The sequence below is a fragment of the Rana temporaria genome, chromosome 9, assembly GCF_905171775.1.
Source record: "Rana temporaria chromosome 9, aRanTem1.1, whole genome shotgun sequence".
Taxonomy (NCBI): Eukaryota; Metazoa; Chordata; class Amphibia; order Anura; family Ranidae; genus Rana; species Rana temporaria.
In genome coordinates this window covers 49,450,851-49,473,569 of record NC_053497.1, presented here as the reverse complement: position 1 = coordinate 49,473,569, position 22,719 = coordinate 49,450,851, and the positions used below count along the sequence as shown (strand labels likewise).

The following is a 22,719-nucleotide window of genomic DNA, read 5'->3' as shown; positions in this document are numbered from 1 at the left end:
TTCTTTGCTTAAGAGTGTTCTGAGAACTTGGAGGAAGGTGAAGATCTCACTGTCCATCATCTAAGTTACCGGTCAAGGGCCTATAATTCTAGTGAAAAGAGGAAGATCCATGACAGACAGTGACTGCTTTCACAGAAATATTGCAACCTGCTTGGCTGCTCCATGGCCAAGAACAATATTAACTGCTACTAAGATATCTGAGGGGGGGGGGTAAATCCTGTGCCCCTAACCCTCTCTCCAGAGTTTATTGAATAAGTAAAACTATAAATGAAAATAGTTACAAATGGAATAATACCCAAATCATTATATACTGTAAGTGTCTTATCTGACTAATCATACATTTTAACATTTGAAGCTCGATACCACATTCACACATTAAGCATGATGTTTACATATTCATAAAGTCTGAATATGTCCCATGTTCCTTACAGCTTCAATGATGCTTATTTTTTTTCCAAAGAAAAAGACATGCTTCTTTGCTTAGTGTAAAGCAAAATATATGGAAGAAATATTGGGAAACATTTAGGGGAATATTTTACTTCTATTCAACTTTCGTCCTAAAGCTACTTTTACATCTTTATTTTTTAAACTGTAGATCAGTGGATTGAGCAGAGGGATGGCAACTGCATTAAACAATGCAAACAGTTTCTTTGAATCCAGTGAGTTTGTTGAACTTGGTGTCAGGTATTGACTAGCAAGAATCGTATAGAGAAGGATGACTATTGTAAGGTGAGAGGAACAAGTGTAGAAGGCTTTACGTCTTCCAATGTTTGACTGGATCCTCAGTATGGCTGCTAATATAAAGATGTAAGGAATGAAGGTCAAAAGAAATGGGATGATAGTGAAAAGGAATAAACCTTCTATGAAGAATAATACATCCAAAATGGAAGTGTTACTACAAGTGATTTTCATCAAGGGGACAATGTCACAGAGGAAGTGATTGATTTCAACTGATGAGTAGCAAGAGAAACTAGATAATATTCCCACAAGAGGAGCAACAAGTAGGAAACCCAACACCCAACAGAGAGAGGCCAAAAAAGCACAATTTCTTTGGCTCATAATCAAATGGTAACTCAAAGGGTTACAGATGGCTACATAACGATCATAACTCATTGCAGTCAGTATAAATAGTTCATGTACTGTTAACGATCCAGACATGAAGGTTTGTAACATGCAACAAAAAAATGAAATCATTTTATCCCCAGTAACAAAGCTCATCAGGATCTTATGTAATGCAGCAGTAGTGCAAGTCATATCCACAATGGACAAATTAGCTAAAAAGAAGTACATGGGGGTGTGAAGATGGGAGTCCAAGCAGATCAAAAGAAGGATGGTCATGTTACCAACAAGAGTGATGAGATAAACCAAAAGAACTATGATGAAAATTGTAATTTGTATTTCAGGAACATCAGAAATTCCTTTAATGATAAAATAGTTGGTGATAGTGTGATTAACATACATCTGTATAGCTTTCTAGTACCTGAAATGAGAAGAAAGGAGACCTGCTTGTTTACTCATTTACATAACATCATATTTTATTTTGTGGATGTAATCAGCTCGACTGTGTGCTGTATTGTACCAATGGTAAATAAAGTGCCAAATTTTTATGTAAAAGTGTCATATTTGTGGCACAAAAATAAATGCACATTTGCTAATCTAAAATAAGACAGAGGAAATAACTTTATTACAAGTAAATAAGCTTGCCACTGTCATAGTGCAAGACTTCTTAACCTTAATGTACATTTATTATTATCATATTGGCATATGGCAATAAGATACAAAAAATGATAAAAATACAAGCAGACAAGCCCCACAAAAACATAAAAATTACACGTAATAAAATGCTATAATTTGTATGTTATGTATTTATGCACATTTGAATATATATACTGTATATATTTTTTAAATACATGTTAATTCAAATAAAAGATGCTAAATTTACATAAATCTTTAGGAAAATATTAGCATTTGATAAAATGTAATCCTTGAAGGAAATTTCCCTTCATTTACTTTAGAATTTGTTTTTAGCCTTGGTCTTCGCTTTCCCTTTCGCTTTTCAATTAACGCTGTTAAAAAATTGTTACTTTTAACACTTTGACTTTATTCAGTATTATGTACAGCCAATACAATTTCTTCAAATACTGACCGTTAGTTAACCACTTCCAAACCGCCGTACGTCTTTATACGGCCTAACTTTAAAGATGTATATCTCGGTAACGGCAGCAGCTGCTGCCACAACCGAGGTATCAATCTTTAGTGTCAGCGGTTCTGTTAACGATAACGGCGGTCTCCGCGGCGGATTCGCCGCGAGATCGCCGTTATCGGCGGCGGGAGACGGCCTCCCGCCGGTCTTCCGCGCCCTCCGCCGCTTACCGTAGCCGTCGGTAGCGGCGGAGGCGATCGGGACCGTTCGGCTGCTGACTGGGGACGAGACTGAAGGAAAAATCTCCTTCGCCCGTCCCCATAGCTCTGCTGGGCGGAAGTGACGTCAAAACGTCAGTCCCGCCCAGCCTCTTAAAGAAACATTTTTTTTTTTGTCATTTGAAAAAATGACAGTTTCACATTTTTTTTTTTTTTTTTGCATTTTAGTATAAATATGAGATGTGAGGTCTTTTTGACCCCAGATCTAATATTTAAGAGGACCTGTCATGCTTTTTTCTATTACAAGGGATGTTTACATTGTAATAGGAATAAAAGTGATCATTTTTTTTCCCAGTGTAAAAAATAATAAAATAAATAAAAATAAATAAGAAAAAAAAAAAACATTTTTTAAAGCGCCCCGTCGAGCTTGTGCGCCGAAGCGAACGCATACGCGAGTAGCGCCCGCATATGAAAACGGTGTTCAAACGACACAAGTGAGGTATCGCCGCGATCGTTAGAGCGAGAGCAATAATTATAGCCCTAGACCTACTTTCTAACTCAAACAATGCAACCTATAGAATTTTTTAAACGTCGCCTATCGAGATTTTTAAGGGTAAAAGTTTGACGCCATGCCACGAGCGGGCGCAATTTGTAAGCGCGACATGTTGGGTACCATTTTACTCGGCGTAACATTATCGTTCACAATATATAAAAAAATTGGGCCAAATTTATTGCTGTCTTATTTTTTAATTAAAAAAAGTGATTTTTTTTAAAAAAAAGTGCGCTTGTAGGACCGCTGCGCAAATATGGTGTGACAAAAAGTATTGCAATGATCGCCATTTTATTCTCTAGGGTGTTAGAAAAAAATAAATATATAATGTCTGTGGGTTTTAAGTAATTTTCTAGCAAAAAAAAACTGTTTTAGTCTTGTAAACACCAAATCTGAAAAACACCCAAAGTAGAGAAGTGGTTAAAGACTATTATAACTGTTGCACACCATGTATATGCTGATAATTGCTCCTGTCTTCCATTTTTTATTTAAGGTTACCTTTAGGGGCATGTTCAGCTGCATCTTTCACTTCTTTTCTGCAGAATAACAACTATTATTTAGCAATGTAGATTGGGCCAAACCCACATTACTGTGCATAGGAATACATTACTATACTTTATGATTCCAATTATTTTTATTTGTGCTCACATAGTGTATAAATTAAAGCCCTGTTCATTCATAAAGCTCAGTAAATTGAATATATACAGAAAAGAGCATCTAAGTGCAGCCCTATGGGCCATATGAGTCCTTTGCACTAATAATTTTGCATGTGTTGAAGTCCCAAAAAGCCCAACCCCAGCAACAACCTTCTATGTATTGTGTTTCATATAAAGGGACCTTATAGTGAGATTTTGCTTTACTAGCTGTGTAATTAATAAGACAAGGAGTGACGGAAAGTCTATTTAATTGGGATTTAGAGAGTGGGAAAAGCCATTGTCTAAATCCTCAGTTTCAGAAACTCCACTGGTGAGATCTGCTCTCCGTGCAGCCATTTGATTTCCCTCTTTTTGTTTAAATCATAGGTTTCAATCTGCAATGTAACTATAAAGTCTATCTGAATCCAGAAAACTAAAATATAATAGCTTGCCAGTTCTAGATGTGTTGCCTCTATTGACTTTATTTTCACCTGTTGATCCTTCCAGTAACATACTTCTTGTCCAACACACTCAATACACTAGATCTTTGGAGGAGCAGTGCTGACCGTAGGCTGCTTTCATTATTTGAACTAAAAACACATCCCTCTCTCTCTTCATCTCCAATACAAGGGACAAGGGGTTCTGTAGTTCTCAAAAGATGGCTGTGAAAGGTGATAACATGAGATATCTGGAATTGTGGCAAGCCCAACAAAGCTTTTCAAGGGGAATAATAAAGACATGTGTAAAGTCCAATTCATCAAACCTTACCGCACAGACATCCCTGGGTAACCTTCGTGGAGGGTGGCTGCATGGCTAGCGGTACTGTACAAAATCCAGTAATGAAGGGAAAACCAGTGCACCCAAAAGTAGACTCTAGTATTTATTGAAGTTCCATAGAAACAAAAAAGTTTGTCCCTGTCTTGGTGTGTTTTTTTTCTGATAGGAGACTTCAGTAAATCCTGCTTCAGAATCTACTTCTCGGTGTGCTGTTTTTCTTTTCAACTGGATGTTTAAAGTCTGGGTGACAATCTTGGCTACCTCCATAGATACAGTGGAGGACTGAGCAAAGTCACCCAGGCTCAAAACATGTATGTTGTTGCTATTGCTAATGCAGCTATTACACCTAAGGACTGGTAAGCTATAATATATTTTATTTTTCCTTTGTTTATATACTCTTTGAGAAATCCATCATAAAAAATTTAATCCCCCAAAATTTTATAACATTATTAAATTATTGTTTTACAGTCAATTTGTTTAAAATGATTTAGTTAGTACATCTCAGCAGTGGTCATGTCCTACCTAGCTCAGCCCATGTCTCCTCTGTGGTAACACTGGTCTTAGCCACTTCAGGAGAAGCTGGTTCCTGCGGACCCTGGAAATTGACGGAGACCCAAAAAACCCACCCTACCTCACATTTCTGGCAATTGATTGACTAAATAAAAATGGTTGATTTAAAAAAAAGGTATTTAGTTCATAAATTAAAAATTGGCTTACAGCGTGTACGGTATTCCTATATTTCTTCTAGGAAGCTAAAGCAATTGCTTAGCACTAATGATATATATTGCCTCTTACCTCTCCAACCAAAATATTTTCTTGTTCTCAGCATATGGTCTTTCATCTCAAAAAGAACTCCATATAGCCAGATAACAGTTGTGGCCGTAGTGTTGTCTACATTCACTCATTGTATTGTATTTAATACCCAGCAAGGGATATTTATATATATATACTGGGTATTTTGGATAGTCAATATAATTAAGTCCCCTGGCAATTGATAGTGACAGACGTGGTTAATGTACTGCTCTTATTAGTTAATGATCATTACTTCATTACAGGTGTCACATGCACTAAAATAATGAACTGTTAAAGATACAAGAGTGACTACAAAGATGATTAATGCAACTTCAAATGTTAGACCTTAGCTCTAAAAAACAAACAAAAAACAGAACAAAGTTTACACTTCTATTAGAGTTTTGTCCTTTTGTTTAGTTATCTTTTAACCAACTGACAAAGCTACTTTTTAGAAATTGTTGAAGAGGAGACAGACCTCTTCACCACTAAGGATATCAAGATTGAGATTCATTATCAGGTTCACTTTATTGATGCACTTTTGAGTTGAAGGGGTTGCCCCCTCCCTTCGGATGTAGTCCCAAGGGAGGGGGCGAGCACGCTGACTAACCCCCAGCCAGAAAGGCTCGGATGATGGGGCAAGCTTACTGAGGAGAAACAGGAAGTGAGAAATTCAGACAAAGAAAAAAACATTTAGAAGGGAAATCGAAGGAAAACATAAGTGAACCAACAATGCACTAGCTTAAAGGAACCTATTTAGAAAAAAAAAAAAAAAAAAACCTTTACAGCCCCTTTGATATTGATAACTGTGAATTTCTGAAGCCAATGACATGTCCAGCTACCACCTTGTCACATATGACACAACATGAAAGGATTATGGGCCCTAGCAGCTACCTCTAGCCCAAAAAAAAGACTCCCATTTGAGACTGGGTGACAGGTTGACATAGCTCTGTTAATGTTTATCTGTTTTTGAGATTTGTGTTGTTTATAAACCTTTGAGCCTCAGAAATGCATGTATTGTTTGCCACTGCATTCATTCATTCACTTCTAGTACCTATAGTTCCCTATTCCATATACTGTATATATTTATAGGTTCATTTTAAAAATACATCTACAGTATCTCACATTTTTGTAAATATTTTATTATATCTTTTCATGTCAAGAAATGACACTTTGCTACAATGTAAAGTAGTAAGTGTGTACAGCTTGTATAACAGTGTAAATGTACTGTCCCCCCCAAAAAACTCAACACAGCCATTAATGTCTAAACCGCTGGCAACAAAAGTGAGTACACCCCCTGCACTGCCTTAACCCTCTTGGGCATAGAGTTCACCAGAGCTTCAAAGGTTGTTACTGGAGTCCTCTTCCACTCCTCCATGACGACATCACGTAGCTGGTGGATAATAGAGACCTTGTACTCCTCCACCTTCCTTTTGAGGATGCCCCACAAATGCTCAATAGGGTTTAGGTCTGGAGACATGCTTGACCGGTCCATCACCTTTACCCTCTGCTTGTTTAGTGAGGCAGTGGTCATCTTGGAGGTGTGTTTGGGGTCATTATCATGTTGGAATACTGCCCTGTGGCCCAGTCTCCAAAGGGTGGGGATCATGCTCTGCTTCAGTATGTCACAGTACATGTTGGCATTCATGGTTCCCTCAGTGAACTGTAGCTCCCAGTGACGGCAGCACTCATGCAGCGCCAGACCATGACACTCCCACCACCATGCTTGACTGTAGGCAAGACACACTTGTCTTTGTACTCCTCCCCTGGTTGCCGCCACACACGCTTGATGCCATCTGAACCAAATAAGTTTATCTTGATCTCATCAGACCAAAGGACATGGTTCCAGCAATCCATGTCCTTAGTCTGCTTGTTTTCAGCAAACTGTTTGCTGGCTTTCTTGTGAATCATCTTTATATGATGGGACAACAGGCATGCAGACCAATTGGATGCAGGGAGCGGCATATGGTCTGAGCACTGCCAGGCTGACCCCCACTCCTTCAACCTCATCAGCACTCGTACCCTTATTTCCCAAAGTCAACCTCTGGATATGACGCTGAGCATGTGCATTCAACTTCTTTGGTCGACCATGGCAAGGCCTGTTCTGAGTGGAGCCTGTCCTGTTAAACCACTGTATGGTCTTGGCCACCGTGCTGCAGTTCAGTTTCAGGGTCTCTGCAATCTTCTTATAGCCTAGGCCATCTTTATGTAGAGCAACAATTCATTTTATTTTCAGATGCTCAGAGAGTTCTTTGCCATTTGGATTAGCGGCATAGATGGGAAGTGTGATTTTAATGGGGGATTTTACTTATCTAGGCATAGAAGGGGCGGAAGGAACCATGCATTCATTTAATGTACGCCATTTCCTAAATGTCTTGCAGGACATTTACATGGTAAATGCACCAACAAGAAGCGTTACTAGACCTACTGATTATCAGCAATACAGACCTGATCACGGATGTGGAAATACGGGGCAATTTACGAAACAGCGACCACAGGTCAATTTGTTTCAGTATAAATCACACAAATAGGAAACATAAGTGGAATACAAAGACACTGAATTTCAAAAGAACCAACTTCCCTAATATATGATCCTTCCTAGAAGATACTAAATGGGATAAAATCTTCAAAACAAAGAACACAGATGGAAAATGGGTATGCTTTAAAAGCATATTAAATAAGTGTATTAGCCAGTACATCCCAATGGGAAATAAATATAAAAGAGCTAATAAAACTCCTGGGTGGCTTAACTCCAACTTAAAAATGCATATAAATACAAAAGAGAAGGCCTTCAAAACATACAAGGCTGAGGGATCATCACCAACATTCCAACTTTACAAGAATGCAACAAGAAATGTACAGGTGCAATCCAGGTGGCTAAGATAGTGTCATGGATATGCAGTAATGTTTGTCTGTCAGCTTACCTCCTCCATGTGTTTACCTTAGAGGCCAGTCACTCTCACCTGGCTGCTTAAATAATCTCTCCTCTAGCAAGACTCCACCACAGGCCCTATCAGGGAACACTATATTAACCTGTGCTCTGCAAGCCAGCCGTGCTGATCAATGTTGTTTGTTAAGCATTGTGTGTTTGGGTTCCTGCTTGCCGTGTGCTACGTTTATCTCTGTGTACCAATCTTGGCTTGTCCCTGACTATTCCTGTTTGCTTGTGACCCTGACCTTTGGCCTGTCCTTCATTTATCCTGTCTGCTTGTTGCCCTGACCTTGGCTTACCCCTTATTATGTCTTGTATCCTGAGTGACTGCTTCCCCTCTATCCTCTATGCCCTACAGAGCGTAAGCTAGGGGACTCTGGGGGCCGCAACCTGGATTCAGTTGCAGCTAAGGCCATCCTCACCACTAGAGGCTCTGGTGAATACCTGCTGAATCTTAGACTCTGTCCCCAGGGGAATCTTAGGCTCAGCTTCCTGTGGGATCCCTGTTTGTGCTCCAGTGGACCTGCCTCCCATATCCACTCTGTGTTCCATCCGCAGCAGTCCGCCATAGGGTTCACTACCTTGTGGTGCACTCCTGACTCCAACAGGGTGCATCTGTCATCTGGCCACAGATGACCTGATAGATAGAACACGAAAGGCACATGGTGGAGGAGAGTAAAAAAAATCCCAAGAAATTATTTAAGTATTTAAATAGTAGGAAAGGGATGTCAGATCATATTGGTCCCATAAAGAATGATGAAGGGAAATTGGGTTAAGGATGGAGAGATGGCGAAGGTATTAAATGTATTCTTCTACTCGGTCTTTATGAGGGAAATGGGGGACTTCAGTATCCAAAACTGCAATGTTTATCCTCATGACACTATTCTCATGCTGTTAAATATTATTTAAAAAAATGTAATTATATGCCTATATATATATATATATATATATATATATATATATATATATATACAGTATACATATATATATATATATATATATATACACTAGACTGCATATATATATGAATACACCACCTGAATAGATTATACACTGAATATATAGTCTATGCTAAATGCAGAGTATATATATATATATATATATATATATATATATATATATATATATATTATACAGACTATATATATATATATATATATATATATATATATATATATATCAAATACCCTGCAACTAACCTGCCTGCCTAATCTAGATCAATCTATCTATGTCCACAGTCACACACTATACACGGCTGCTATGTAAGCAGCCTTATATAGTGTGGGGTGTAGATTGAGTCCCCCTGAGCCATGATTGGCCAAAGGCACCCTGCCTTTGGCCAATTATGGCTCTCTTTGCAGAGCGTGCTGTGATTGGCCAAAGCATTAAGGTCAGGTGCATGCTTTGGCCAATCATCAGACACTAATGCACTGCAATCTCACAGTGCGTTTTGTGGCTCTGGAATTTCCCACAAACACCCCATATTGTTCGCTGTTCTGCCCCCCTCGAGGGAAATGCACTCCTGACATCTGATCCCAAGCAGCAAGGGCTTTCCCTTGCTCAACTTAAAAGGTCTCAATATGCCTGAGAAGCGGTCATGGCTCCTATATCAGCTATGGAAGATTAAGACTTATAAAGTCTTCATGAATGAAACACATATCAAACCAGCCAGAACCCCCACAAATTTGTGCTATCCAAACACATACCACAGCACCCCTCCAGATGTTAAAGCGGAGTTCCACCCAAAAGTGGAGCTTTGGGTGGAAGCTGCTGACTTTTAATTTTTGAAGTGATGGGCGGACCTCCGCTTTAAAAGAGCATTTTAATTCACTAAACAGGTCTCATGGCATCATATGGCCACAATCTCAAACAAGAGTGGTACTATAAGTACCCAATAGTCATAAACTTAGTCTGTCTGGAGAGCTCCTCACCCTCGGGAGTGAAGTTATACATTTTCCTCATACACACATTAAAGCTACTTGAGAAAATAGTTTTTTTCCCACATCAAGTTTTACCTAAAACCTTGGTGTCCTCTATTCTTGCATTCGAATAAATATTCCAATCGCACACCTTCCTGGGGAAACGGCTCATAAATACAAAAATGGGTGCTGAAGCGATCACCAGCTGGGTACTGGAACAATCAACCACATGAACATATTTGCCAGCACACCACGGATCGTATATAACGTCCAAAAGTTTTATTGCACAGAAAACATCACAAGAAGTGCAACGTTTCGAGGCCACACAGGACCTCTTCGTCAGGCAAATAACTCTATTCTTGCATGACATTTTCAGCTCATGCCCCTATCTCCATAACTATTGATCTAGCCTCCCAACAATAAAATCCTAGGACCTGGAGACTGAACACCAATCTTCTCTAGGATGCTCTTGAAGAGTGAGAACTCCAACGGGATGTAAAGCACATGTTTTAAACCAATAGAAACTCAGTCCATAATCACCCTGACAGGAAGATTCGCTCCCCCGATATCACCCTTGACACCCCTGGAAGGTTTTCCCTGGTTTCCCCCGGGGGAGGAAAGAGGTAGTTTAAGGTAGTTTAAGGTGCTGGGGTAGGGAGGGGAAAGGGAACTGTGCAGGAGTGGCACCACAAGGGAACTTCTTCCATTGGGGGGTTTAATAAAGAATATGGGGGAGGTAGTAATGGCGGAATGGAAATATGGTCAGTTGAGGGACTGGTTTAATAAATGGAAACATCAGATGAGACCCGCAAATCCATTGAACACCTTTGAGGAGTGGTGTGTTAATTTATCAGAGCCGGGTCATATGTTATCTTGAATGTATAAGTTGGTGTTGAGTGCTCATGGTCATACAACTCCCTACTACATTTGTGAGTGGGAAAAGGAATTGGGCCATCATTTCACGACAGAACAAGTGGATAGATTGATGGAGACAACACACCATTCCTCAATTAGTTGTTGTTTCTCTCGTCTTCTTTTTGGAGATTGGAGTATAATGTGTGTATGTGAGCATTTCCCGTTACCCAAGAGTGCTCTGGAGGGAGGAAATAGAATGAAAGGGTAAAACAGGAGGATAGATCAGAGAACTCCAAGGGGAAAGGGGAACGAGTGCTACATGTTAAAAGGATTTTTCAGGGTAAATTGTAAGCATTGTATTTGTCTGTCTCTGTTTAATGCTCTTTTTTTTATATATATTCGATTGTAAAACGAGATCTGTTATAATAAAGGAAAAAAAAGTGATTATAAAAAAAGTCCATAATCCCCTCATGGTGTGGAAAGTGCACAAACGCTTTTTTAGGGGCCTAGTAATCAAACATAGGCATGGGATCAAAAAAGAAAGGAAACAACAACTCTTTTTAGCTAAACACAAGCATGACCAGTCAGTGCCGGATGAACAGGATTTTTAGATTGTAAGCTCCTCGAGGAAAGGGACTGATGTGAATGTACAATATAGATACGAAGAGCTGCATTAATTGTCGGTGCCATGAACAGCATACCTATAATAAATGAAAAAAATGGAAATGAGAGGGGGAGAATATTTAATTACAGACTTCCACAAGGAAGTGAGAGGCCACTTCCTTACCCGCTTTTTAAAGGGACAGTGTCACTCTCTCTTTTTGGATATAGTTTGGGAACTTGCCATTTGATCTTACTAGTGCTGTGCATCCCAACACAGGAACTCTGGGCCCCAAAAATGAAAATTAAACTATATAGTGGAAAGGATTTGGAAAGACTGAAGACTTTTCAGCTTGCAGTATTGCCCTTTTATTTAGAACTCCCCTAGATTCATGGTTCGGATTCAAAGACACTGGTTCTCCCATTGTTTGTGGTTTTGCCCAAATTCATTTATATGCTACTGTTTATTACTGTTTCCATTTTGCTGTGGTAAGGTTCTGTAATTCCTAATTAAAGCATTCAGAGATTTAGCTAACAGTGCAGAAAATATTTACAGAAATTATTTACAAACTACACTAAGAGGCAGTAAAATAAAAGTGTATGAAAATAAAAAATACATTCTGCTTGTTTTTTGGTTCAGTACAGTGTATCATGTACAGAGTAAGTTCAATCTGATATGACAGAGTCACTGGGCCAGATCCTCAAAAGGGATACGCCGGCGTATCTACTGATACGCCGTCGTATCCCTGTTTCTATCTTTGGAACTGTTCCACAGAATCAGTTTCCAAGAGATAGACAGAAGATCCGGCAGGTGTAATAGTTTTACACTGCCGGATCTTAAGATGCAGTACCGCGACCGCCGCTGGGGGCATTCATCGCCGAAATTACGCGTTGGGTATGCTAATGAGGAGTTACGTCGATCCTCAAAGCCTTTTCGCGTTCGCTACATCGCCGCTATGTTAGTTTCCCGTCGCTTAGTTACACTTTTGTAAACCAGCCCTAATTTTACACAGCAGGCGTACTGCTGTGTAAAGTATGGCCGTCTTTCCCGCGTCGAATTTTTAAATTTTACGTCGATTGCGTAAGCCGCACGGGAATACGGAACTACGATACGCACCGCGCCGATCAAAAAATGACGTCACGTTGCGCAAAGCACGTCGGGAAAATTGCGTCACAAGCATGCGCAGTACGTCCGGCGCGGGAGCGCACCTAATTTAAATGGGACTCGCCCCATTAGATTAGGAACGCCTTGCGCCGGACGGATTTGAGTTACACCGCCGCAAATTTCCAGGTAAGTGTGTTGTGGATCGATACCTAACTTAGGAAATTTGCGTCGGTGTAACTTAAATCAGTTAAATTACGTTGCGCTGCGGGGCTGTGGATCTGGCCCACTGTTCCTCCCAAAAGACTCCAAGTATTCCATCATAATTTTGATGGTAAAATGAAAGCTCAGCGTTACCAAATGCAACAGCTCTTCATGTCGGAGAAGAATGTTGAAGGTGTACACACCCTTAATGATCTAAACACACCTGTCCATATTAAATACGGCTGTATTTCCTTATGGCAAGATTTCACAATCTGACAACCAGCATATCATTTAGCAGAATGAAACTACAATTTATTAAATACCAAGCATGACATATATCTGAATTATGTTTGTCTTAGAAGGCCTAAAGTGCCCTATTAGTCTTCTGGACCTATAGGCATGCGTGATGTCTAACTGGCTGGTATCTTCTTATACAATACATATGTTTAGTCACTTTTAATGAAGGCAACTCCATCACAATAGGAGAACTTAAATATAAATTAAAGCTGGTAGATAAGATAAATGAAAGTTTAGTTTTAGGAAATATGCACTGCCCAAACTGCTCTTTAGACTTTTTATGTCAGGGCCTTGTCTTTTGAGGCCTTGACTAGTGGAGGTTTATGACTCCCTGCATTTCTTCTAGATATATTACATTAGAACGGTTCCTTGTCAAATGCGTCACCTTCCATGGATGCCTACCACTGAGATTTAAATCTGACCTTTGTTACCAACTTGCATATTCTGGGGAAAATTAGGGTGTCACTGTGTTCAGTACTACTTCAAAAATTTTCCATATAGTATGGGGTTTATCAGACCTCATTATCATCACCATCGTCATCATCAATTCTCAGATTGATGTCCCTAGATTCAGTACAAGTGGATCAATACTGAAACCTGTTTAAGTGTTGTAAATAGGTGTCTCTCGATGTACAACTGACCACATACAAGTGTTTATGATTTACAGGGTTCTCCATATTATCTTTGTGTCAATAGATATAGATCAAATGATAAGACATGTGCAATTATATAGTATAGGAAAGCATATGAAACAATAATGAGATACAGCCAAAGGGCCCATGTGTAACAATAACAAGATACAGCCAAAGGGAGGGCCCATGAGAAATATTTTACAATCTAGAGGAATAAGTCAATAAATATGTAGCATCCTGGTGTTTAGGCAAGGTTTCTAACAAATTTTGCTTACCAGGTAGTAATTGTCCTGGCTACTTGTTAGAAAATCCACTGATAACTCTCTAATTCTGGAATTGCTGCATTCTTTCTCTTTTGTCACTAGGTGGCACTGTGGCTGGTGGCATTAGATCAACAAGGGCATAGCAAGGTCAGATTATGAATGGATGGGGTTTCTCTGCCAATTGGCAGGGGTTTCTTTAGTCCATTGGCCTGCTGAGAGAGCCTATTTATTTGGGTGGAGTCAGGTTATTGGGGTTCTGTGCCACCTGGATGGCTGTCTAGGTTGACATGTGTTATGTTGCTAGGCCGGAAGCCAGAGGCCTATCCCATGGACACCTGGTTGCTAGGCTGCCTGAGGCCTATCCAGGAGCAGGAGAAGCAGCATAGGGTTGGGACTGCAGGATTGGAGTCCAACCGAGTTGCAAAGGTTCAGCCGGATGGGGAATCAGTTGTGATCGTAGGTAAAGAGGAAGCAGTCGCCACTAAGGGACCATCCACCTTATTACTGGAGAGTACTGTGAGTAAGCTTGAGCAAGTACCAGAACAGTCTTCTCACCAGCCAGGGACGGTGAAGAAGTGGGAAAGTTTTAGCGAGTGCCAAGCCAGGGACCCAGCAGGTTAGCGGGGGTGACGCTTGAGGAGTATACAGCGTGTTAGCTGTGGAATAACTCAGGAGATCTGGTGACGACTGGGATCTGGAAGTCTAGTGAGAGACTGGGAGCTCAGTGAGTGAAGACCTACAGTAGAAAACTGTAAGATAAGAGAACTATTCTGTATTTCCAAGAGTTATGTACAACTACCTTTAGTGACTGTTACAAGCAGTGCCGGGACCAGGTCATCCAGCGCCCAGGGCAAAGTCCCAAACTGCGCCCCCCCGTGACGTGCAAGCTTAGGGGATCCTACGCCCAGCAGTCACTTGTTAAATCACTGCTGCTGTCACTACTCCTGTCAGCCTTGAAACAGAAACAAGGCGCCCCCATCTCTACAGCAAACTATTGCACCCAGGGCAACTTTCCCTTTCGCCCACCCCTTGTCCTGGCCCTGCTGACATCACACCCACCTAGAGTGGTCTGCTGTAACACCACTGACCACCTGGTATACTGCCACCTACAGGACACTTGACAAATGTGCTCATATGTTCATTTTACATGTGAGTGCAATATATAATTTTCATTTTTATTCAGTTTTAATAAATTCTACACTCAGGTAATGGCGCTCTCTCTCCCTCTTTATTTATTTTTTGGTGTTTACATGTTCTGCTGATGGGAACTGTCCCAGATCCTGCAGGAAGGAGAGACTGCTGACACTAGCATCATATGAACTTTTTATGTTTTTATGGACCTTCCCTATGGACTCATAGTTGTAATATAATAATGTTTCCTTGTTTGTGTTATATAATGTAAATTTGTGCGCTAGAACCGTTTTGTGTCTGGGTGTGTACTTTACATAGCTGACAATATTCGGGTAATGAGTGCAATTTTTACATTTTAACAAAGGTACTTACTGGTGAACTAAGGTGTATTCAGACTTCCTGTGCATGTCACTTGTTATTCTCTTGCAGGCTAAGGCATTATGTTATTTCTTAGAAGAAAACCAAGATGAATTTGACTTGACTTATGGTGCTTAAACTAACTACAGATGAAATTACATATAAACTTTAAGCAATTTTTAATTGAGTTTTCTTGCTTCAACATGCATTACTAAAACTTGTACAGTACAGTATACTGATTTCCTCTTCCAGGGGCTCACATCTTAGTACTGACTTGCCCAATGTATTGGGCAATCTGAGATTTACTGTGGCAAGAAACACAAGAGGGTGCTCTTTGCATATGCCCTAAGTGAATGAACTGGGGTGCGGTCAAGACCTTGAATCGTACTACTCCAAAATCACTTGTGCATATGATTATATTCTTGTGGCGGATGTAGTCTACCAGTTGTATCTGCAATTCTGCTTACTTTAATACACAAGAACAAGCACTGTCACACACTGTTTCCAGGTTCCAGCTAGAGCCAGGCTCATCGACTTCTCTAGGTTGCAGCGCCGCCGCTAGCACAGTTCTCTGCGCTCCTCTGAGTGATCCCACCCGCCCCCGGCTGTGAGTGATGGGCCAGGACTAACGCGGCTCCTTCATAGGGGGAGTGCACAGTGAAGCATAGCATGCTGACAGGGAAGGGAGGTGAAGGACTTGTTGTGCCGACACTGCCGAGTGCATGATCGCCCTCAGCACACTTACAGACAGTTTTACAGGTACAGGCAGCAACGCTGGCTAGTGTGTATAGAGTGACACCTGCAAGTGCGCCCCCCTCCTCCAGCAAATTGTACCGCCCAGGGCATCCGCCCCTTCCGCCCCTGCCTTGTACCGGCCCTGGTTACAAGTTCAGTTGCCATAGGAGACAGCGGTCCTACCTATACAGATGTGGCATCCGGCTGGAGGCCTTTCCCTATATAGCTGTCTACCTATAGTGTCTCGGAGTCTGCCAGTTAACATTGAATCTACCTAAGGGTGTCCTGGCTCTCCCACAGTTCTTGTTAAAAGACAATAAATCTCTTATTCGCATTCAAAAAGTGACTGGCGCCCATTATTTCATCTTACATGCCATCTCCCTAACTCTTGAGGTCACCATCAGGCCCCTAGAGGTCTGGGAGGTCGCTACAAATATATTATACAATGTGACATTATGTGGCTTGTCAGATAATAAATGAGGTAGCAGTGCTAGATAAGTAGCTGAAAAGATTAGGAGAGATTATGTACAGTGCTTGCCTGAAAAGGTTAGTTTAAAGTGCAGGTCTAGTCATCTCTTTTACCTGGTTTTGGATAATGTGGGGAAGGTTTAGAACCTATCTGGGGCACAGTTAGAGAGATTTATTCTCTCTTCCTGTCCTGCTGACATTTTTCCAGACAGGAAGTGAGAAGACTCTGCAATAGAGTAATACATTTTTTTTAATTAACATTACTATTTTTTATTTTTTTTGCTGGAGTAGGATCAGGATAAAACCCCTGTCACTCTCCCAGTCTGATAAAACCATTGTCAGCAGGTCTAGAAATGATGTTAAATCTTTCTAACAGAGTACTGGTTGTCAGTAAAAACCTTGAAAAGGAAAGGAAAAGGCTGCACTCCAATAAAACGATCCAACGTGATTTTATTGTTCCATCACACATGACAGCCACCAAAACAAATCCACAAGACCCAGGAGGTGACACGTTCCACACTGACATTAGTGCTTCTTACAACCTTACAAGAGTTTTAATCCTTTCTCGTGCTATCCAAAACTAGAAAAGAAAAGCTTTTGTCTTGATACAGTTGCAATAAAAAGTATGTGAACCTTTTTGGAATGATATCGATTTCTGCACAAATTGGTCATAAATGTGATCTGATCTTCATCTAAGTTACAACAATAGACAATCGCAGTCTGCTTAAACTAATAACACACACAGAGTTAAATGTTACCATGTTTTTATTGAACACACCATGTAAACATTCACAGTGCAGGTGTAAAGAGTATGTGAACCCTTGGATTTAATAACTGGTTGAACCTCATTTGGCAGCAATAACTTCAACCAAACGTTTCCTGTAGTTGCAGATCAGACGTGCACAACGGTCAGGAGTAATTCTTGACCATTCCTCTTTACAGAACTGTTTCAGTTCAGCAATATTCTTGGGATGTCTGGTGTGAATCGCCTTCTTGAGGTCATGCCACAGCATCTCAATCGGGTTGAGGTCAGAACTCTGACTGGGCCACTCCAGAAGGCGTATTTTCTTCTGTTTAAGCCATTCTGTTGTTGATTTACTTCTATGCTTTGGGTCGTTGTCCTGTTGCAACACCCACCTTCTGTTGAGCTTCAGCTAGTGGACAGATGGCGTTAAGTTCTCCTGCAAAATGTCTTGATAAACTTGGGAATTCATTTTTCCTTTGATAATAGCAATCTGTCCAGGCCCTGATGCAGCAAAGCAGCCCCAAACCATGATGCCCCCACCACCATACTTCACAGTTGGGATGAGGTTTTGATGTTGGTGTGCTGTGCCTCTTTTTCTCCACATAGTGTTGTGTATTATTTCCAAACAACTCAACTTTGGTTTCATCTGTCCACAGAATATTTTGCCAGTACTGCTGTGGAACATCCAGGTGCTCTTGTGCAAACTGTAAACGTGCAGCAATGTTTTTTTTGGACAACAGTGGCTTCCTCTGTGGTATCGTCCCATGAAATCCATTCTTGTTTAGTGTTTTACGTATCGTAGATTTGCTAACAGGGATGTTAGCATATGCCAGAGACTTTTGTAAGTCATTAGCTGACACTCTAGGATTCTTCTTCACCTCGTTGAGAAGTCTGCGCACTTGCAGTCATCTTTACAGGACAGTCACTCCTAGGGAGAGTAGCAGCTTTATAGACAATTTGTCTTACCGTGGACTGATGAACAGTCATGCCGCGTACAGATGGTCGTTTTATGTGATGAAAAAAAACGACGTTTTTGAAACTTCATTTTTAAAAACGACGTAGCATACACACCATTGTTTTTTCAAAATGCTCTAGCAAAGCACGGTTACGTTCAGCACGTACGATGGCACTCTGTTCCATTCAAGCTCGCTTCATAACTTGCTTCTGAGCATGCGCGGGTTTAAAAACGTTGTTTTAAACGTTGTTTTGCCCACACACTATCATTTTAAATGACACAAAAAACTGCGTTTTTAAAAACGACACAAAAAATTTAAGCATGTTCGATTTTTTTTCGTTTTTCGAAGACATAAAACTATGTTTTCCCCACACAAGGTCATTTTAAATTACATTTTTAAAAATGTAGTTTTTTTTCATCACAAAAAGTGATGGTGTGTACGCGGCATAAGGCTTTTGGAGATACTTTTATAACCCTTTCCAGGTTTATGCAAGTCAACAATTCTTAATAGTAGGTCTTCTGAGAGCTCTTCTGTGCGAGGCATCGTTCACATCAGGCAATGCTTATTGTGAAAAGCAAACCCAGAACTGGTGTGTGTTTTTTATAGGGCAGAGCAGCTGTAACCAACATCTCCCATCTCATCTCATTGATTGGAGTGAGGTGTCAGCCAACAGAAGTCAAATTAGCTCTTGGAGATGTCATTAGTCTAGGGGTTCATATACTTTTTCCACCTGCACTGTGAATGTTTACATTGTCTGTTCAAAAAACATGGTAACATTTAATTTTTGGTGTGTTATTAGTTTAAGCAGACTGTGATTGTCTATTGTTGTGACTTAGATGAAGATCAGATCACATTTTATTACCAATTTGTGCAGAAATCCATATCATTGCAAAAGGGTTCACATACTTTTTATTGCAACTGTATATATTTTAAAGATGTGTTTAATTGAACATCCGTTAATGCGGGCAGTGTTGATAAAAAGGGAATGATTTCTAAGGGATACTCTATCCTTTCACAATCCACCCATGATGCCTCCACACTTTTATGTAAAAAGGGATGGGAGAAAGATTTGGAGCCTATTGATGGGGAAACTTGGGATCGCTGTCTAACTTCTACTCCCCAAGTATCAGTTTCAGCCTCACAAAAACTTTCCCATCTTAACTTATTACTCAGGGCACTTGTCTAACTGTATAAATGGTGTAAACACAACATTATGCCCGAAATGTGAAAGAGATGATGGAGACATGCTGCACATGATCTGGAGGTGCCCTAAATTATTCCGGTATTGGTCAGAGGTTATTTCCATGATCTCACAAGTTTTTCAGTTGTGAATTGGGAACAATCCCATTGTATGATTGCTGGGTGCCTTGGAGTAAGTAACATTTACTTCTTAGAGCCATACAGCCATACTAAGATTATTGTATGTGGCTCGTAAGTTGATAGCACGGTATTGGATGTCACCTTGGGTGCCCAGTAGGAAACGATGGGTGGACCAAGTAAATTATATGCTGATTAGGGAAAAATTCATCTATCAGCATAGGAATGTACTTTGCTAGTTTTATAACATGTGGCAACCGTAGCTAGATACACCAGGTCTGCTGATCAGGAAAAGAGTTCTCCTGGTTTAAAATTAATAAGGCAATTTCTGGACATGATAAGCTTTAATGATAAGGAACTGTATTTTATGAACAAGTTAGTACCTAAGACCACACATTTCAGGAATTAGTTCATGATATCTAGTTGTTTAGGAGTTTTTATCTGTGTTTTATTCACTAAACAAACATCGGTACAGTGCTCTTGCATGTATGTAACTGAAGAGATTTATATTTGCTGTTTATAGGCTACTCTTATGTAGTGCATTGTACTAGACTGTTCTTATGTTGGCATGTATCTAATGTGAATGTCTGTTTAATCTTTTTCTTTAATAAAAATCTTCCTTGATTAAAAAAAGATGTGTTTAAAGGGAATATATACAAGGGTTCTTCAAAACGTTTTCACTCTTTTTTAACTCTATTTAATAATATTTTTTCCAGTGTCATACCAACTTTTTAATGCCATAAGTAAAACTCCTCCCACTCTCACCATTTCCAAACTAACTGGAGGAAAGTTCAAAATTAATTTTTGAAAATTTTCCTGAAAGGGTAGTTGATGCTTTGAATAAACTTCCAGTAGAGGTAGTGAGTGAGTGAACAGTAAATGGTTTGAAACATGATTGGGACAAACAAAGATCTATAATTAATGAAAAAAGTTAATGAAAAAAATAAAACCAAAAAAAATAAACAATAAAAAAAAATTAGATAGGCAGACTCAATGGACTACCGCAACGTTTCTATATTTCTATGTTTCCAACAAAAATATAAAAGTGTGAAAACTTTTTGAAGACTCCTCGTTTATTGGTTTAGTATATTCTTTCTTTTCATTTTCATTTTTTTTAATATGTACAGAAATGGGTCATATAAAACACCTACAGCTAACACGTAGCATGCACAAGGCTACTCTCCATTATTTTAACACACAAGTTTACTGTTATGCAGTGAATAACTTTAATAGCATATATCTCTTGCTATTCAGTTAGGCCTTGTTCACTTGGGTGTATCAACGAGTGATCCTTGTGAGGGCTGTGTTTATTTGCATGGGGATGTACAGGTGTTCCAAGAATCTCTGTGCGGGCGGTCCCATTGATGTCAACTGGGATGCAGCAGCTGCACAGACACAGCTGCTCCTCCCAACTTGACATCAGTGCAGGTGCAAGTGCATGGCTCTGAATGCAACCAGTGCATGTCCGTGGCCATGCACTCACATAGATGTCAAATTGGGAGAAGCAGCTATGTCAGCGTAGCTGCTGCAGCCTAATTGACATCAATTAGACTGCCTGAATGGGGATGCCACAGGACACCTGCGCATCCCTGTCTTACTTATAAAATACACACACTTAATGTAAAAAGGGACAGAAGCCCTTAATTGTGTTAGTTCAAGTGCACCTATATGGATTTCCCATAAAACAGAGGCAGTCAAAATGTGCAGAGCAGAGGTTGCACTTATGGTGTTACCTGGGAACTAGTAATTAGTAAGGAAATGTATGAAGGCAATTGGTTGGAGTAGGCTTTGTGGGTTATAGTTAAAAATTCAAACCAATTTTATTCTTTATGCTACCCAGCTCCCTTTTAAAAGATGATTTCACATCTTTGTTTTTTAAACTGTACAAAATTGGATTCAACATGGGGACAATAGCAGTATTAAATAAAGAGAAAAGCTTGGTGGATCCAAAGCTATTGTTTAGTATCAGATATTGTAAAATCAGTGTTGTATAAAGCAAAATGACAACAGTGAGGTGAGATGAACATGTGTAGAAGGCTTTACGTCTTCCAATATTAGAAGGTATTTTTATTATGGCGTTGATTATCAGAAAGTAAGAAATGAAGGTCAGACAAAATGGAGTTAAGAAGAACATAATTATCCCTTGTATAAAGGACAATGCTTCCAAAACAGAGATGTCACTGCAAGCTATTTTCATAACTGGAAGGAGATCACAAAAGAAGTGATCAATTTCATTAGATGAATAACAAGAGATGCTAACTAACATGACAGAATAAGGAATAACCTGTATAAAACCTAACAGCCAACAGAATGAAGCTAGAACACTGCAGGTTTTAAAGTTCATGATCATGTAATAGTTTAAAGGTTTACAAATGGCCATGTATCGATCACAGCTCATAGCTGTCAAAATAAATAATTCATGACCAGATAATGATCCAAAAAAGAAACTTTGTGTCATACATGCAGAAAAGCCCATATTATTATCCTTTGTGACAAAGTTTACTAAGATCCTATGTAGCGTGACAGTTGAAATTGAAATATCCACTGCGGACAGGTTGGCCAAGAAGAAGTACATGGGTGTGTGAAGGCAATTATCCAGGTAGATCAGAAGAAATATGGTAATATTGCCACCTAGAGTGATGACATATATGAGGAGAACCAGGAGGAAGATTGAAACCTGCAGTTCAGGTGCTATTGAGATTCCTTTTATAACAAAATATGTAACTCCGGTATGGTTTACAACCATTTCTATGAGCAAACTTGGAAATATTTAAAGATGATGTGACCAGATTCCAAAGGCAAACTCCTCCTTAGAATTTTCATTGATTGGAGCTCCAGTTTTTATGCATTTCTCCTTTTTTGCGCCCTGTTCATGGAAATTAGTGGAACAGGGTCTTCAGATCTGAAAGAGAGACCACATTAAACCCATCACATTCATTGAACATAACATTATATGTCTGTGTTTTCTCAATTAATCAGATGTGAACAACCTACGTTACTTCTAATCAGGAATCCTAGAGTGACTCTAGATGCTAATTTAAAAAAAAATAGTTCTTCTTCTCTCCTCAACCTTCTCCTAAAGATCACTTCAATT

General features: G+C 39.8%; 2 protein-coding genes across 2 annotated transcripts; both read right to left on the bottom strand.

Annotated features, from left to right (window-relative positions):
- Nucleotides 1–244: 244 nt before the first annotated feature.
- LOC120914536 (olfactory receptor 151-like) lies at nt 245–1,461 on the bottom strand. Its single transcript, XM_040325213.1, has one exon. The coding sequence runs from the start codon at nt 1,459–1,461 to the stop codon at nt 523–525; it is 939 nt and encodes a 312-aa protein (XP_040181147.1). The 3' UTR covers nt 245–522.
- A 19,945-nt stretch (nt 1,462–21,406) lies between these two features.
- LOC120914430 (olfactory receptor 6C3-like) lies at nt 21,407–22,372 on the bottom strand. The gene has a single exon (XM_040325125.1). The coding sequence runs from the start codon at nt 22,369–22,371 to the stop codon at nt 21,427–21,429; it is 945 nt and encodes a 314-aa protein (XP_040181059.1). The 5' UTR covers nt 22,372; the 3' UTR covers nt 21,407–21,426.
- Between the last annotated feature and the right edge of the window lie 347 nt (nt 22,373–22,719).